Source organism: Mycotypha africana (assembly GCF_025528875.1).
Source record: "Mycotypha africana strain NRRL 2978 chromosome Unknown BDF20scaffold_12, whole genome shotgun sequence".
Taxonomy (NCBI): domain Eukaryota; kingdom Fungi; phylum Mucoromycota; class Mucoromycetes; order Mucorales; family Mycotyphaceae; genus Mycotypha; species Mycotypha africana.
Genome location: NW_026515736.1, coordinates 1,048,044 through 1,062,514, shown reverse-complemented (window position 1 = coordinate 1,062,514; position 14,471 = coordinate 1,048,044). Strand labels below are relative to the sequence as shown.

Below are 14,471 nucleotides of genomic sequence, written 5' to 3'. Positions count from 1 at the left end.
AAAAAAAGGGCCAGCTGTATAGACTAAAAAAAGTATTTGTTGCGGTTCTTTTATTTTTCCCTTTTTTCCAACTGCTCACACAATCAAATTTTCATTATTTATTTCAATATTTTTTTTCTTTTTTTGTTCTAATCCTTCAACTTTCTCAGCTCTATAAAAAAGAAAAAAAAAACTTATTTATTCCTAACAACTAAAAAATACCAAAAGAGAAGAAGGAGGATGGAATATGTTGGAAGAATCGGTAACCTTTTCAGCTCATTAAACAATTTCTATAATGAACTAAATCCAGCAACATTGTCCGGAGCCATTGACATCATTGTGGTCGAACAAGAAGATGGTGAATTGGCAAGCTCACCATTCCATGTTCGATTCGGCAAATTATCAGTATTATTACCACAGGAGAAAAAGGTACAGTATATCTTGCGAAGGCAGAGTGCTCGGACTCAATGACAGAAAGAATTGGGGGTGGCGGGGAGGATGGTTATACAGCTAGTGTGCATGGTGTGTGCACAGATGATTTTCAATGCAACAATGTGTCGGACTTTTGTTATTACATGATGTTTACATAATACTTTTATGATGGCTTCTAATAATGTGGTGAAAAAATAAAGGTTGAAATCAAAGTCAATGGCGACACCGTACCATATTTGATGAAAGTGGGTGAAGCTGGCGAAGCCTTTTTTGTATTTGAAACAGACCATGAGGTGCCTGAAGAATTTCAAACCTCTCCAATTTTGCAAGCTTTGGCTGAAAATAAGTCAGAAGTAGAGGTAAGAAAAAGTTGGCCGAGCCATTAGAATACAAATTCTTTTTTGTTTTTGTTTTTTTTTTCTACTATTACATGACGGCTTAAAGATGATCATTGTCACCAACACTTTGTTACCATCTATAAGGAACCACCGTTTCTTGATATTAGTGAGAAGAAGGACGAAAAAGGTAGCAATAAATGAAAAAATCTGATTTGAAAGGAGCAGACCGAATCCTAACATTAATCTGTCTTAATTTGTATATTTCAGAGCATCTTATGATGGAAAAAGTTGAAAAGGAAGATAATTTCGAGGACGAAGAAGATGGAGACCGCAAGAAAAAGGATTTCTCACATATACCCGCTGAATTACAATCACCTAAGATGATTATCGAAGAACAGATGGATAAAGTAGTTACCAAAATCGATTCACAACGTTATGGAAATGAGAAAACAAAAGAAAGTGGAATGAAGAACCATATACATTCATTAGACGACGGGTCAACCTTGTTAGAAAGAGTTGCCCCAGAAGCAATCACTACCACGACAATAGCTAAAGAAAGATTCATAGTTAGACCTTTGAATGGAGACATTCATTCTTATTGGATGGACGTGACACATACGCTAACAGAAATACCGCCAAACGATGATAATGGCATCAACAATAATGGGGGCCATCATTCAGATGAGCATAAACAAGAAGAAAGTTACCACACTTCGACTGATAAGGAATCAATTGTGCTTGATATATCTGGTTATAAAACAGCTTCTGTGAATAAGGATGACAAAGATGCTGAAAAACAGTATGAACAGTGTAAAAACACTATTGAAAGTGATACCGCTGATATGTCCTCGCGTAATAAAGATCGAATGAAGCAGACTTTGGATGATTCATTGAAAGAGTCGACAATGAAAATAGTAGCTGATAGCCCTACGCCAGACGACACCCCCATGTCCACAACGATGAAAACTCCCTCTAAAGAAGCCCCCGCTGAATCAGTTTCAGTGGACGATTTATCGACGAATGTAACAGCAAAACCTGAAGATACCTCCATATTAGAAGAAAAGAAAAAGGAAAAGGAAGAGACACTCATGGAAGATGTTGAGAAAGCAATCGAAAAGTCCATTGAGCCCACTGCTGAAGAACGGAAACGGTTGGAAGAAAAGATCAACAGCCAAAATGACAATGAAACTGTCAAACTAAAACCTGGACGTACTTATCGTATAGAAATGAGTCTATGCGGTTTCTCGTCATTTACTTTTGACAAAGAAGCCAACGCTACCCTTTTTAAAGAGAATCAAGTTAATTACAACACCTTTGTTCATAATCCAAGTATTCTAAATGATCATCGTTTGGTGTTTCGATATGATGGCCATTACTTTGCAGCAGCTAAAAACAATCCGTTATTCACATCTCTATTAATTTTCAAAAAGCCTTTACAGAAAGACGATCAGCTGGGGACAGGAAAGAAAGACGATACTGGGTCTGATAATTTATCAGACAGCAGAGATACTTATTCCTATGGTCGCGGTTGGAGACAATGGTTGAGCCGGTCTTCTTCAGCGAATGCCGTACCTAGTCTAGAAGAGTACAATAATGGTGTTATTAAACCCACGAAAGACTCAATGGAAAGCGAGAACCAACCTGTACATCACGGCTCGGCACCCGACAGCACGAAACGGAAGGACGACGGTATCACTTATAGTGAACAGACTACCTTCACTACTACAACCAAGACAACCTCCGTTGGCTGGTCGCTGGAGCACGGACAGGAACAAGCTGGCAGCGGGCCTTTTTTCCAAAAACGAAAGAACTACGCTAAAACCCTTCGTCTTACCTCTGATCAGCTAAAACAGTTAAATTTGAAAAAGGGAGTTAATACCATCAGTTTTTCTGTGTCATCGGCATATCAAGGTACAGCAACTTGCGCTGCAAAGATCTTCTTTTGGGATCACGATATTCAAATAGTTATATCCGATATTGATGGCACCATCACAAAGTCCGATACTATGGGTCACCTGATGACCATGATCGGTAAAGACTGGACTCATGCAGGTGTTGCTCGATTGTATACCGATATTGCCAACAATGGTTACCATTTCATTTATTTAACCAGCCGTGCCATTGGTCAGGCTGACTACACACGAGATTATTTGAGGAAAGTCATGCAGGACAACTATCAACTGCCTGACGGCCCCGTGATCATGTCTCCAGATCGATTATTTACCTCTTTACATCGTGAAGTTATCATGCGGAAACCAGAAATGTTCAAAATGGCATGTTTGCGGGATATCCAACGTTTGTTTGGCAATTGTGATCCATTTTACGCAGGGTTTGGAAATCGAATCACAGACGCTATATCCTACCGTAGTGTGAATGTTCCCTCATCGCGTATTTTCACCATCGATGCTCAGGGTGATTTGAAATTGGAATTGTTGCTTGGTTTTAAATCCTCCTATATCCATTTAAACGATATGGTAGATCAGATTTTTGCGCCTATCAACAAAGCAGTACGGGAAGAATTCAACGACTACAATTTTTGGAAGCAACCAATGCCAGACATCCAAATACCTGAACTGGATGAAGAGGAACCTTTCCCTCCGACCTCACCCAAACCAACACCCATCAAACCTGACCCGCTGAAGAGCTTACCCAAAGAATCCGTAGTAGCATACCAACCTGAACCAAAGCGAGGTTTGTTGAGAAGCTTGACATCCAGGTCATCTTCCTCAACCACTTCGAACACAACAGCTTCTGCTACTGCCGCTGCCAAACGCCATAGGCGTAAGAAAGAAACGCAAACAGCCGCCGCTAAAACTTCAACCATTAAGAAAACTCCTTCTATTGCCACCATTCCTATACCCCATTATTACCGGCCTCTAATGTCTTCCAATAGCGCACCTGATTTATCCTCGGATATCAAACTCACTGCCTCTGATAAGTCTCACATCAATGAAAATAGTAACCTGAAGAGTGATGAAGAAGATTATGATGAAGAATTATCTTCTGGTCAGGTATCTCCTACAGTTTTATCGTCATCACCGCGATCTTTACCTGATGATTTCAAGCACAATGAGTCGGAAAGTACAGAATTTATACCTCAATTGCCTTCACATTCAAGATCCACGTCTGGCATTATGAGTAAAGTGATGGGTGGTGTTTTCTCTAGAAAGAGTGTAAGTACGACCACTGCAAATCTTAAGTCAACTAAAGAAGTCCCCAAGGTCAAAGAGAATTCTAGAAAGATTGATGAACGACAGAAGGACTCAAAAAAGAAGCAGGAAGTTGAAGAAAGTAAGGAAAAGGCTGACTTGGAAGAGTTGGAAGACGAGGATGATCTATACAACTCTGAAATCGATGATTTGGATTTAGATAAGATTCCCTTTATATAATGAAATACTTATGTTATTCTTCCATTTGTTTTATCTTCTTAAATTTTTTGTACTATATTAAGGATTCTGTTTGTACATTATTATTTATCGTTATATTTTTATTGCTTATATTCCCGGCTACAATAAACCATCAATCGTGGTTACAGTAACTCTTTATTATGTTTACTATGTTTAGAAATGCATGCATGGTATGATCTAATAAAGAATAGTTAGTTTATATGCTTGGAGTTATGTTTACAAATTCAGTAATGCTTGTTGTTCATTTTGGGTTATAGGTGGTCTATAATATTTCAAATGCACCGTTTAGTGTTGCATTATTCGGCGCTGGATCCAAGTCCAGCAGTTTAGTCAAAAATCGATAGATTTCCACATTGCAAAATGGCTTCACCACAGTGTTGGGCAAATATAATTCGTCGATTTTAGGTCCTTTGGCCGCAAAAATGGCTCTCATTTCATACGCCATATTATCATAGCCGTGGATACCCATGGGATGATAGTCCTTTCCAGAATTTATGTCGAAATCTGTGCTTCGAATAATGGCGTAACCAACGTCAGGAATTAACAAAATAGGAGCGATACGTTCTGTAGAGTTGTAATGAAAGCGTTCGGGGACTTCCTCACGACGATACAGTTTGAAATGAGGGTTGTCAACCCTTTGGGTATAATCGTAGATTTCTTTGTAGATTTTATCGAGCGCATAGTCAGGTGCATCCTCTTTAGGGCGCAGACCAAGCAGCGGCCATGCTTCTCGTTCACGTAAAAAAGCTTCAGATTCGGATGATATAAATTCATCGTAAAAGATAAGTCTTGATTTATCAGAGGCAGCCATACCATGATCGCTTACTACTACAATATGAACGTGTCGATCGATATTTCTTTCCGCTAAGCCAACCATTAAGCGGCCAATGGCATTATCCGTCATTGTCAAAACTGAATTCAACTATTAACAAGTCAATTATTCGATTCATCTACGCTTACAAATCTTAAGCAACCGATGAAAGTAGCCTTATATTATTACCTGCTTTCCATCTGGACCACCGCCATGTCCTTTTTGGTCTATCTGTTGTATGTAGACATTGATGGATTGCGGTCTTACTTCCAGCGGTAAATCCAACCAACTCAACACGGTATCCATTTTCTCCATGGCTGTGGTAGTTCTAATATAGGGCACATAATAATCCGAAGAAATACCGTGGATTGGAACGTTGGAACCTGGCCACATAATGACCGCTGATCTTTTGCCTTGAGTTTTACTTGTTATCCAAATGGGTTCTCCTCCCCACCATTTGGGATCTGCACTAATAGTGGCATTTTTATGAATATATTCCTCCTTGAGAGCTGGATCGTAAAATTCGTTCGCAACAATGCCGTGTGCCTCAGGATACAAACCAGTTGCCAGAGTCCAATGGTTTGGGAAAGTGATCGACTATAATCGTAAGAGCTATTTTTAGCAGATTATCTAACACCACGCTATATTGTTTGACGGAAAAAGGAAAGACAAAGGAGTATAGTTACCGGGAAGGATGGAGTCATATATTGAGCACGTATTCCTTGTTTTGCAATCAAATCAAGGTTCGGCGTTACATTTCTGTCAAAATAGTCGTTTCTAAAACCATCCAAAGAAATGTATATAACTGTTGTGTCAAAATAATGGGAACCATTGAAGTATAGTTCGGATGGCTTTGATCGCTGTTTATCATCAAGTGAACGTAATCTGAAAGAGGCTATTAAACCTAAAAAGCAAAGCAAAGATATTATAGCTGATACTTTTAAGCAGTTGTTCCACTTTATTCGTCCGGTAAGTATTACGTTGGCCTGATATTGCATCCGTTTAAGTGTATATTACCTTTGCGTAATAATTATTGAATGCTGCTGCTCGTCTACGGATGTCTTTGCCTTTAAACTTATGATATAGATCGCTTTGATCACCAATGTCGATGACTTGACTTTTTAATAAACTATCATTCTCCTCGGCATCAACATTTGCAAAAGGATTGCCATAAACTCTATCGTTCAGAACGGACGATGAGGATGAGGTATTGTTGGTATTGTTACTATTTCTTCCATAATTATTCATTATGTCAGCGTTGGCCAGAGCTTTGATATCTTGAGAGCTCTTTTTGCTCCTAAGTGACAATGAATATTCTGATTGATTCCGTGAAGGAACTGGCCCTTTTGACATAGAGATTATTAATTAATTTTAGATATTGAAACAAGTGTATTATAAAAATAGGCAATTCCTTATTTTTGTTCAATTCACCTCAACAAAGGAATTTTGAGTGGTTCATGCCGTAGATTCCGGAACTATATTAAAATCCTCCGCTTTTTAAGTCACCTTCGTCTTTATGCTTCTCTACGTGTACTTGCAACTGTCTTTTTTTTTGATTTTCGTTACAACAATATGCCAATAAAACACGATCGTACTGTTCTTCATCTTGCTGTTACTGAAAATACTGTAACTGTCGTCGCCTTTACAGTTCGACGCTGCTACAACATTCCAATCGCTAAAAGATCGATTACACTCATTTATGCATAGGCACTAAGGGTTATCCTGTACATAGCAAAAGAAAAAGTGGAATGGTATAATGCCCATAATTTACATAACTTAGTGCTCAGTGCACTCTATACACCTATTCTGGATTACATAACAAGAACTCAAGGACAGTCTAGTGCCCAAAGACAGAAAGATTCAGACACAACGCAAACAATCCAAAGTAAAGAATTGAAGCCTATAACAGTTTATTTCGGTTAAGACACTGATTCGCTCTATTAAATCCAAACTGCTTAAAGTGGAAGGATTTCGTATTTTATACAGATTTGCGGCTCGTACATCTCAACAGACGATTATAAGAGCGGTAACGTTCTGTTGTTTAAGAATCAATGATCAATATGCTAACTTCTTATATCCTTACTACTTCAGGAAAAATCATATACTTTCACAGATCAAGAAGAGAGTAATGAAATCGATACTCAAGACCGCAAACCAACGGTTCAAACTAAATATGAGCCGCTATCCTTATACCCATATCAGTTACTAGTGTCAGTGGACAATGAATTGTTTGTTAGCAGTACAAATACATTAGATGCTTATTTCACTGCATTTTAGATGCCAGATAGACAATAGTAAATCCTTTCCTGATGTTATATTTATATTTATTGAAAACTCGTAAAAGAAAACATGTGAAATAATGAATGCTAGCAAACTATGGGTATATATCATAGAGTTCTTTAGAGCCGGAACATTGACGAAAACTTTTGTTTCGATATCGCTTTGTACAAAATATACATATAAGATGGTGTACCAGATGACGCTACATCAATAGTAAAGCTGGTGTACTATACTTTTTGTTTTTTAGTGGCTGGTTGATCCTTGGGTCTACGATCATCTTCATCTTCGGAATCACTTATCAGATCTATCACGTCCACTGCTTTCGGTAAAGCTATTTTCACAATATTCCTCTTATCGTCAGGTTTGTTATCATGTTCCTGGTCATCGTTAGAATCCTTTGTGTCCTCATTGTCCGATTCAATATCTTCCATTTTAGATATTTGATAGTTTTCGTGGCTTTCGGTATATTCAATTTCTATTACATTTCCTGGCAATTCTTTCAAAAGAGACTCCATCAATAAATCCCTGGCTAATTGTTTAGGTCCTACTGTGTTATTGCAATGAGGGCATTTCCAAGCTGCATTTTCAATCTTATTGATCAAAATATAACCAAGGAAATCAAAGCACTACCGTATATGTGTTTGGTTAGTATTCCGTAATGTACCTTAACCGTTAAGAGTCAAAAAGAAAATTCATCATACATACATCTACATGTCTACAATTGCGACCTCGTACAGGTTGCTTAATTCTCTTGAGTGTAATAGGGCATTTTAAGCTTAACCTGACAGATGACTGTATCACGACCAAATCATCATCGTCATCATTTTGGTTTGAACCACTTCCTAATAGTTTGTCGATTAATTGCTGACTTTTGTCAATAGAAATCGTAGCATTCGCAACCACTTCTTTGATATAGTTTTCACTGTATTGCTCATAAACAGAAACAGAAAATAGGTAGTTTCTCTACAATATAAAAATCACCCGTATAATGAGTTGAAGGTCTGAAGAGCTTAAGAAATTCTTGAATAAGATTTGATAAAACCTACCGGAATTAGCATGTTTTGCCTAAACCTTAATATATTGTTGCCTTCAACAATATGAGGCGTTAGATCGTAAGGCATATCTTTTCCGGTATAGCTTGGAGTTCCGTTAGCCAATACGATTCTCATTTTCTAAGGCATTAGACAAAAGTCAATTTTGATTATTGCATTGAATCAAAATGCTATACAAGTTAAAAACGTGGTTTACCTTTGTTATTCCTAATTCCTGACCATTGAATTCTACTGACAAATTCTGCGGCCATTCACATTTTCTCTCTGGCCCTGATTTTATTGAACCATGAAAAATATATGTCAACGGCAGTTCACCATTAGTGTTTTCCAGGGTAGTATTGATACCGCCTTTGTATAGAATTTTATATTCACTTGGGGTTACGTAAAAGCTAACTGCAGAATACATCTTCCCTGGCTCCAATTGCAATTTGTTGAGAACGGATTTCTTAAAGGCTCTATAATTCAAGATATCATCTGGAGTATTGTATTCTCGTTGCTTTGGTTGGCCCTGCTTGGGCAATTGTAATTTGTCGAGGGAAGGAGAAGGATGGGGAGACGGCGTTGGTGGCAGTAGTGGTACAGCTGGTGATGATTGAAATCGCGTAGCAGCAGCAGTAGGATTAGGCGTACTAACAGAAGCTGATGCCGCAGAGATAGTGATGGTAGTCTGTGGTAGTTGAAGAATAGCGGCAGTTGTACCAATAACGTTGTCATAATTGGTCACTGTTTGTTGAGAATCTGATACTGGAGATGATAGTGAGGGCTGATTATGGCTAATTGTAGATGTAGGCAATGCAATAGCTTGTTGTGTTATAGCACTCACGCTATTAGAAGTAATGATAGAATTTTGCTGCTGCTGTTGCAGAGGTATATTACCAACCACAGGTGAGCCATGATGACTGCTACTATTAAGGCTAAGTGATGATTGAAGATTGCTTAGTGATGATGAGGAGAATTGAATAGGAATAACGGCAGTGGTAGACGGTAGTGTACTGCGCGCTATAGATGAAGGAGGGACAGCATTTGTAATGGTTGTCCCAGTAGCAGCAGATGTAGAAGATGGTATATTTACGTAACCTATATTCATATCTCGTGGTGCAATGTTTACTGAGGATATTGCAGGTATAGTAGGCTGACCGTAATTACTAGTTATATTTGTTTGTCGAGCTAAGGTGGTTGAACCGGCTGAGGGTACTGACATAGATGACGAAAACGAAGTGATTGGAGCAGGCATGATAGATCCCGCTGTTGCATTATATTGGACTGGAGATATTGATGTGTTGGCATTCGCCATATCTTTGAATTGCCAGTATTGTGTCCTCGGATCGCGAACATCAATATTTGCACGTTTTAGAGCTTGAGCATGACACTGAATAGCATTTTGAGCAGTATTCTGAGCGGCATTCTGAACCTGTGAATAAAGATGACCCTGCTGCCGGTAATCAAGGGAAGTTTGTGTTTGCTGGTAAGGGATAGTTGATGATATTTGCTGAGGTAATTGTTGTCGAGACTGCTGCTGCTGCTGTAACTGAGGCGAGGAGACTGTAATAGAGTTTACGTTATGAGTAGTTTGTAGCGGTTGAAAATAATGCGGGCTTTGAGCAACTTGAAATTGCTGCTGAGCCTGCAAATGTCGAAACTGTTGTAACTGCAGTAACTGTTGTAGCTGTTGTTGTGTCCATTGTGGCTGTTGCTGCTGTTGTTGCTGTTGTTGCTGCTGTTGCTGGTGCTGTAATCTTTGCTGCATTTGTGCTTTTAATAAATGTGATCTTTGAAAATCTTGCTGATATTTCTGTAATAACAATTGTTGCTCGATTTGCTGTGGCTGCTGTGGCTGCTGTTGCTGCTGTTGTTGTCGATGTTGTTGTTGTTGTTGGTTTCTCAACTGTTGTCTTCTTGCCTCCTCTAAAATGCCTACCAGGTTCAAGAAAGTTAGTTTTTCATCATTTACAGTTATACAGAAAACCCTTACACAAACTCTGTTGCCGGCGCTGTTGCTGCGGCTGTTGCGGTGATGAAGGTAATATAGGTGAACTAAAAGGCGAAGATGTTGTCGTAGTTGAGGTTGGTTGCGCAGGAGTAATGTGAGCATTTATGCTGGTTGATGGTTTAAAAAACTGCTCAAAATTGAAAGTGTCGAAACCCGACGGTTGAGCAATATTTGAAGATCGGCTTGTGCTTGCAGGTGATACGGCCGGTGAAGGGTGAGTGTTTGATTTGTGCGAGGTAACTGAAGCATCACTTGGCCTTCTTCCTACAATGCTATGATGAAGTCTAATATAACTATTTTTTATATATTCTAGGTAGTAGGTAAAGAATAAATTGTTGAGTCTTTTTAAAAGAGAACTACAATACATAACCTAATTAACCATACCTTGCCCTTTTTGTGAAAAACCAGGAGCGCATTTTGCATTAGCAGCTTTTAATATCTCCATACCGGACCATGGACCATACTCATTGGCTTTATCGACCAGAGCTTTAATGCAGTCCAGAAAAGCAACTTCATAGTACGGTATAAAAACACTGGCATCATTCATCCACTGTAAAAGCTCATCACAAGCCCCACCATACTTTGCTAAATCGCGTAATTCCTGAGCTAAATCTTTAAGTCTGCTAAAGTTCGCTTTATAAATTTGCTGGAGCCGAGCATCAGTAACAGATTCATTGGCATTCGTTGTAGTAGGCTGTGTTCGTGTCTCTTCAGCGCGATCGGCAGTAGGTCGGGTTTCAGCTGCTGTTGATTGCTGTCGTTCACCTAAAGAAGTGTTATTGTGATTCATATTGCTTATCTGAGCTATTAGAAATTTAAAAAACGCCAGAAGATTGAGGTTAGTTACATATGTTATTGAGAAACAGAGAAGAACCTAAGCTTGCTTAACGTACAATACAGGTTGGTTGCATGCACTCCATTTACATGTGAAACTAAATTAGTAAAACGTAATCGAACGTTAGATCATACGTCTATTCTAGTTACCGATTAAATCAGTGCCTTACTAAATCAAAAAGATGATCTGACACTATAATATAAGAAAATACTCTTACTACATACCTTTTCCCATCAACTGTTCACCGTTAGACATACACCCACAACCAAAAAAAACCAAAAAAAGAGAAACAATACAGAAAAAGACACTGAAAACTATGACTGCAATTCAAGCACAGTGAAAAATAAAAGTTTGCTTCTAGGCGAACTTTCAGCGAGGGAAGACAAATGAAAGAACTTTTGAGTTCCAGGCGGAGTCTAATTCAAGCAGGAAGGAACGTTCAGCCTCTTAAAAAGGTCTATTCACTTTATACAACGTATAGTCATTGAATTGAGTGCCTGAGATGTGACAAATTCTATTCAGAAAAGACAACACTCAGGCCGACGTTATGTGCAAATAGAGCAATTGTTCTCTTGCACTAAAGTACAGCCATACTACCCAATTCCTCTATTTACACCATCATCGACGACAAGAAGAATGCATAGATTATGCCCTATACTTGCGTAGATTTAGAACTGTCTCAATAACAATATCTATGCTTTCTAGAATGTAAAAAGTATACACTTTTACGCGTTCAAGTATTGAATCAATCCTTACTTTTTTACCTCGATGGGAAGATCTGCCGATACACGTCATGTTTGCTTGCGGGGCAGGAACAATATTAACGCGCCAACCTTAAGTAATCACGTTCGTGAATTCAAATTGGAAGCGCATTCCTTGAACTGCTTTATACCATCTGTCAAAAAATTTTTGTCATCTCGTCGCACGGTATGAAAAAGGTGATTCCGGATACCGTCTATTCAGCAAGGTAGAGTTGCTATGTTGACTTTTGCCTTTCAGCATGAACTGTTGAATGTGCATAGTCCTCATTTCGACTATCAGTATCTGTCTTGATGTTGCCTTCTCTTTTTTGCCTCCCGCTTCTTGTTCTTGAACTGGTTTGTGGTCTGACACAGAGTATCTGCTTTCTTTGTTCTTTTCTTCTCGTCTTCCTGCCAACAAGTTTACCGGCACCCTTCGTCATGATTCTTTTTGTAACTTTTCCGGTCTTGGTGGCTTCAAGTATATGGAAAAGGAGCATACTTACTTGTCGGTACAAGCATATGGTGTTTGGAAGCATGCTTTCTTTCGTCGCGTATACCATTCAAATAGACAAGGCATGGACTTGACGGCCACCAACATACTTGATAAGGCAAGAACATACGATAACTGGATGGTAAATACTTTGCTTTTTGGTTTTATACTGTATGGGTAGTTGTAATGACTAGTGTTCTGAACTTTATATTCTTTCATTATAACTGTAGAAACATCATTCAGATTATCTTGAGCGTATTGCCAGCCGTCAATGTGGTTACGGTGCTCGTCTTGAGTTTCGACTCAATTGTTCTGAGGCTTCATCACTGATAAGCAATGTTACTTCGGCGCAAACACTGTATGTATCCATAATGTCATTCTTTTCATAGATATTCATAGATAAACACGTTTTCTAATCCATTTCTTAACTTTGCGAATAGAGCCAAGATCGAAAAGTGTATCCACTGGTACCCCAATGGGGAACTCTTTGGTTTTGTGCTATATCGTCTTCGCGCATTGAATGCACTGGTCCAGCGGGTAGTTGTCAGTAAAGATCGTTTTACTGGCAAAACTTTGACTTTCTGTTCGCTTGTTGCTTTCTGGCTAAACTCGTTGGTTCATCGTGAGCCAGATGATTCTCAATGGCGTCCGGTTAAGAAGTTGATCTCTGAGTACCAGCATGCTGGCTCAGCTTTCCCGTTTGTTTCTGGTTTGTTTGGTGGCTCGGACAGCTCATACTCTCTTTCCGTTTCCTTGGGCAGTGTCGATCTGAAGAAGTTGACAGGTGTAGATGTACCGACCCTAGTTGAGCCAATGTCATCGTCTTCAGCATCAGCAGCACCAACTGTACCAACTTCATCGCTAAGTAATGATATATGTATCATCCAACTTCAAGCTCAACTGTTGAATATGGACATCAATGATAATCTTCCAGGATTTGAAATGTTTAACAACATAAGAGTTAGAGACGAGGTCAAGCAGTTCATCAAAATTGATCATGTTAGCAAAAGTACTTATTGGTGTCTTGCGCAACACATATTCATTGGGCATGTTATGATATCGCCAACAACTGTCAAGCTTTTCTCTCAATTGATACTTACTGAAATGGTCACTCTTTTTGCATCTTGGGATCGATATGGCACAGAGTTATTTGATACTGTCGATAAAGTCAAGCAAATTGGATATCACTTCTATTTCCGTCAAAACATCAATGATCTACTTAAGCCGGATACTGTTGATTTCACCACCCATTCACCGATCAGAAAGTGGCTTGAAGAGTTTATCTTTCCAAATGTTACCAGTATCTCAAGTAATTTCGCCAACAGTTATTATATTTTAAAAAGTGGACCATATAAGAAATTGCAATCACGAGCATTCTTCATCAATGCGGTATACCAACATTATCGACAACATGGTGCAATGTTTGATAGATTCAGAAAAGAATGTATTGATTATATTATGTAACATGTTTATAGATTCAACCGAATGGAGAAGGGCAAGGTTTGGAGGACGAGTGGTGGCAAGCTTTTACTTTATATTAAATAGTAGTTTTATAAATAGAATAATTAATAAAGTAAACGGTTGAGCAATCTACTGGAAATAAGTAGCAGAGGGAGGCTTCGTGTAGCGGTGAGTAGGGTTCGGGGCGCGTTGCGCTTTTGAAACGCGCGGAGCGGGTTTATATAGGGTTATAATGATTTGGCCAGTGCCTTTGTCACGGAACGATAGCCAAAAGTTATAATTGGTGCCTTGGGATCAAACACAATGGTTATTATTAGTTTGTTTGACAGTAGGAAATTAAAACGACAAAAGCAACAGTCAAGATAACCTGTCTAAAAGAAGGGATTCCTGAATTGAATATACCTTGTGTATTTCGAAAGACGTGATAAAGTATATTGGTCTTCAGCTTAAGCCAACCATCATCGAGAGACGTGATATAAATCAGAACAGTAAATCAATTAGGTAGAATTGATATAAGAAATATCTTAAATCAGTTCGAACAAATGAATTTTGGGAAGTAATTTTATTGGATGCAAACTTATAGTCGAAGCATAGAATCAATAATTCAGGCAACTATTCGTTTAAATCAAAAGGTACCTTCATCTGTTGGCGCT

The 14,471-nt window shown here is 38.7% G+C and overlaps 7 protein-coding genes across 7 annotated transcripts; 4 read left to right on the top strand and 3 right to left on the bottom strand.

Moving 5' to 3' along the window:
- The first annotated feature begins 27 nt into the window (after positions 1 to 27).
- BDF20DRAFT_187395 (lipin, N-terminal conserved region-domain-containing protein) lies at positions 28 to 1,149 on the top strand. The gene is made up of 4 exons (XM_053074881.1): positions 28 to 408; positions 612 to 770; positions 856 to 936; positions 1,017 to 1,149. Exons 1-4 carry the CDS (start codon positions 220 to 222, stop codon positions 1,026 to 1,028), a joined length of 441 nt encoding a protein of 146 aa, XP_052932001.1. The 5' UTR covers positions 28 to 219; the 3' UTR covers positions 1,029 to 1,149.
- Positions 670 to 4,278, top strand: BDF20DRAFT_187426 (Lipin/Ned1/Smp2-domain-containing protein). The gene is made up of 2 exons (XM_053074882.1): positions 670 to 770; positions 1,017 to 4,278. The coding sequence occupies exon 2, from the start codon at positions 1,025 to 1,027 to the stop codon at positions 4,136 to 4,138; it is 3,114 nt and encodes a 1,037-aa protein (XP_052932000.1). The 5' UTR covers positions 670 to 770; positions 1,017 to 1,024; the 3' UTR covers positions 4,139 to 4,278.
- Positions 4,279 to 4,418: 140 nt separating this feature from the next.
- BDF20DRAFT_908162 (alkaline-phosphatase-like protein) lies at positions 4,419 to 5,671 on the bottom strand (the record flags this gene model as incomplete). Its single annotated transcript, XM_053083452.1, has 3 exons — positions 4,419 to 5,078; positions 5,157 to 5,564; positions 5,654 to 5,671. 3 exons carry the CDS (start codon positions 5,669 to 5,671, stop codon positions 4,419 to 4,421), a joined length of 1,086 nt encoding a protein of 361 aa, XP_052931999.1.
- A 1,003-nt stretch (positions 5,672 to 6,674) lies between these two features.
- Positions 6,675 to 6,890, top strand: BDF20DRAFT_827874 (uncharacterized protein; the record flags this gene model as incomplete). The annotated part of the gene is made up of 1 exon (XM_053078199.1): positions 6,675 to 6,890. A coding segment is annotated over one exon (216 nt), but the record flags the coding sequence as incomplete, so codon positions are not given.
- On the bottom strand, positions 6,869 to 8,956 carry BDF20DRAFT_187673 (MIZ/SP-RING zinc finger-domain-containing protein). The gene is made up of 6 exons (XM_053074884.1): positions 8,672 to 8,956; positions 8,496 to 8,569; positions 8,294 to 8,419; positions 7,953 to 8,210; positions 7,481 to 7,873; positions 6,869 to 7,407 (listed from the first exon to the last, which is right to left on the bottom strand). The coding sequence occupies exons 1-6, from the start codon at positions 8,703 to 8,705 to the stop codon at positions 7,342 to 7,344; spliced, it is 951 nt and encodes a 316-aa protein (XP_052931997.1). The 5' UTR covers positions 8,706 to 8,956; the 3' UTR covers positions 6,869 to 7,341.
- Positions 8,957 to 9,723: 767 nt separating this feature from the next.
- On the bottom strand, positions 9,724 to 10,800 carry BDF20DRAFT_187434 (uncharacterized protein). The gene is made up of 4 exons (XM_053074883.1): positions 10,674 to 10,800; positions 10,272 to 10,561; positions 10,138 to 10,213; positions 9,724 to 9,986 (listed from the first exon to the last, which is right to left on the bottom strand). Exons 1-4 carry the CDS (start codon positions 10,703 to 10,705, stop codon positions 9,854 to 9,856), a joined length of 531 nt encoding a protein of 176 aa, XP_052931996.1. The 5' UTR covers positions 10,706 to 10,800; the 3' UTR covers positions 9,724 to 9,853.
- Positions 10,801 to 12,349: 1,549 nt separating this feature from the next.
- Positions 12,350 to 13,821, top strand: BDF20DRAFT_917044 (uncharacterized protein; the record flags this gene model as incomplete). The annotated part of the gene is made up of 3 exons (XM_053084524.1): positions 12,350 to 12,499; positions 12,588 to 12,715; positions 12,798 to 13,821. The coding sequence occupies 3 exons, from the start codon at positions 12,350 to 12,352 to the stop codon at positions 13,819 to 13,821; spliced, it is 1,302 nt and encodes a 433-aa protein (XP_052931995.1).
- Positions 13,822 to 14,471: the final 650 nt, after the last annotated feature.

What these genes read in the sequence shown, in the direction of transcription:
- BDF20DRAFT_187395 (XM_053074881.1), top strand. Translation starts at nt 220, where the DNA reads ATGGAATATGTTGGAAGAATCGGTAACCTTTTCAGCTCATTAAACAAT. An exon ending in TATTACCACAGGAGAAAAAG is followed by an intron (nt 409 to 611) that starts GTACAGTATATC and finishes GAAAAAATAAAG; the next exon opens with GTTGAAATCAAAGTCAATGG. An exon ending in AAAATAAGTCAGAAGTAGAG is followed by an intron (nt 771 to 855) that starts GTAAGAAAAAGT and finishes GACGGCTTAAAG; the next exon opens with ATGATCATTGTCACCAACAC.
- BDF20DRAFT_187426 (XM_053074882.1), top strand. Translation starts at nt 1,025, where the DNA reads ATGATGGAAAAAGTTGAAAAGGAAGATAATTTCGAGGACGAAGAAGAT.
- BDF20DRAFT_187673 (XM_053074884.1), bottom strand. Translation starts at nt 8,705, where the DNA reads ATGTATTCTGCAGTTAGCTTTTACGTAACCCCAA. An exon ending in AGGAATTAGGAATAACAAAG is followed by an intron (nt 8,420 to 8,495) that starts GTAAACCACGTT and finishes CTAATGCCTTAG; the next exon opens with AAAATGAGAATCGTATTGGC. An exon ending in CAGCCACTAAAAAACAAAAA is followed by an intron (nt 7,408 to 7,480) that starts GTATAGTACACC and finishes TTTTGTACAAAG; the next exon opens with CGATATCGAAACAAAAGTTT.
- BDF20DRAFT_187434 (XM_053074883.1), bottom strand. Translation starts at nt 10,705, where the DNA reads ATGCGCTCCTGGTTTTTCACAAAAAGGGCAAG. An exon ending in TTTTTCACAAAAAGGGCAAG is followed by an intron (nt 10,562 to 10,673) that starts GTATGGTTAATT and finishes ACTTCATCATAG; the next exon opens with CATTGTAGGAAGAAGGCCAA. An exon ending in GCGCCGGCAACAGAGTTTGT is followed by an intron (nt 10,214 to 10,271) that starts GTAAGGGTTTTC and finishes TGAACCTGGTAG; the next exon opens with GCATTTTAGAGGAGGCAAGA.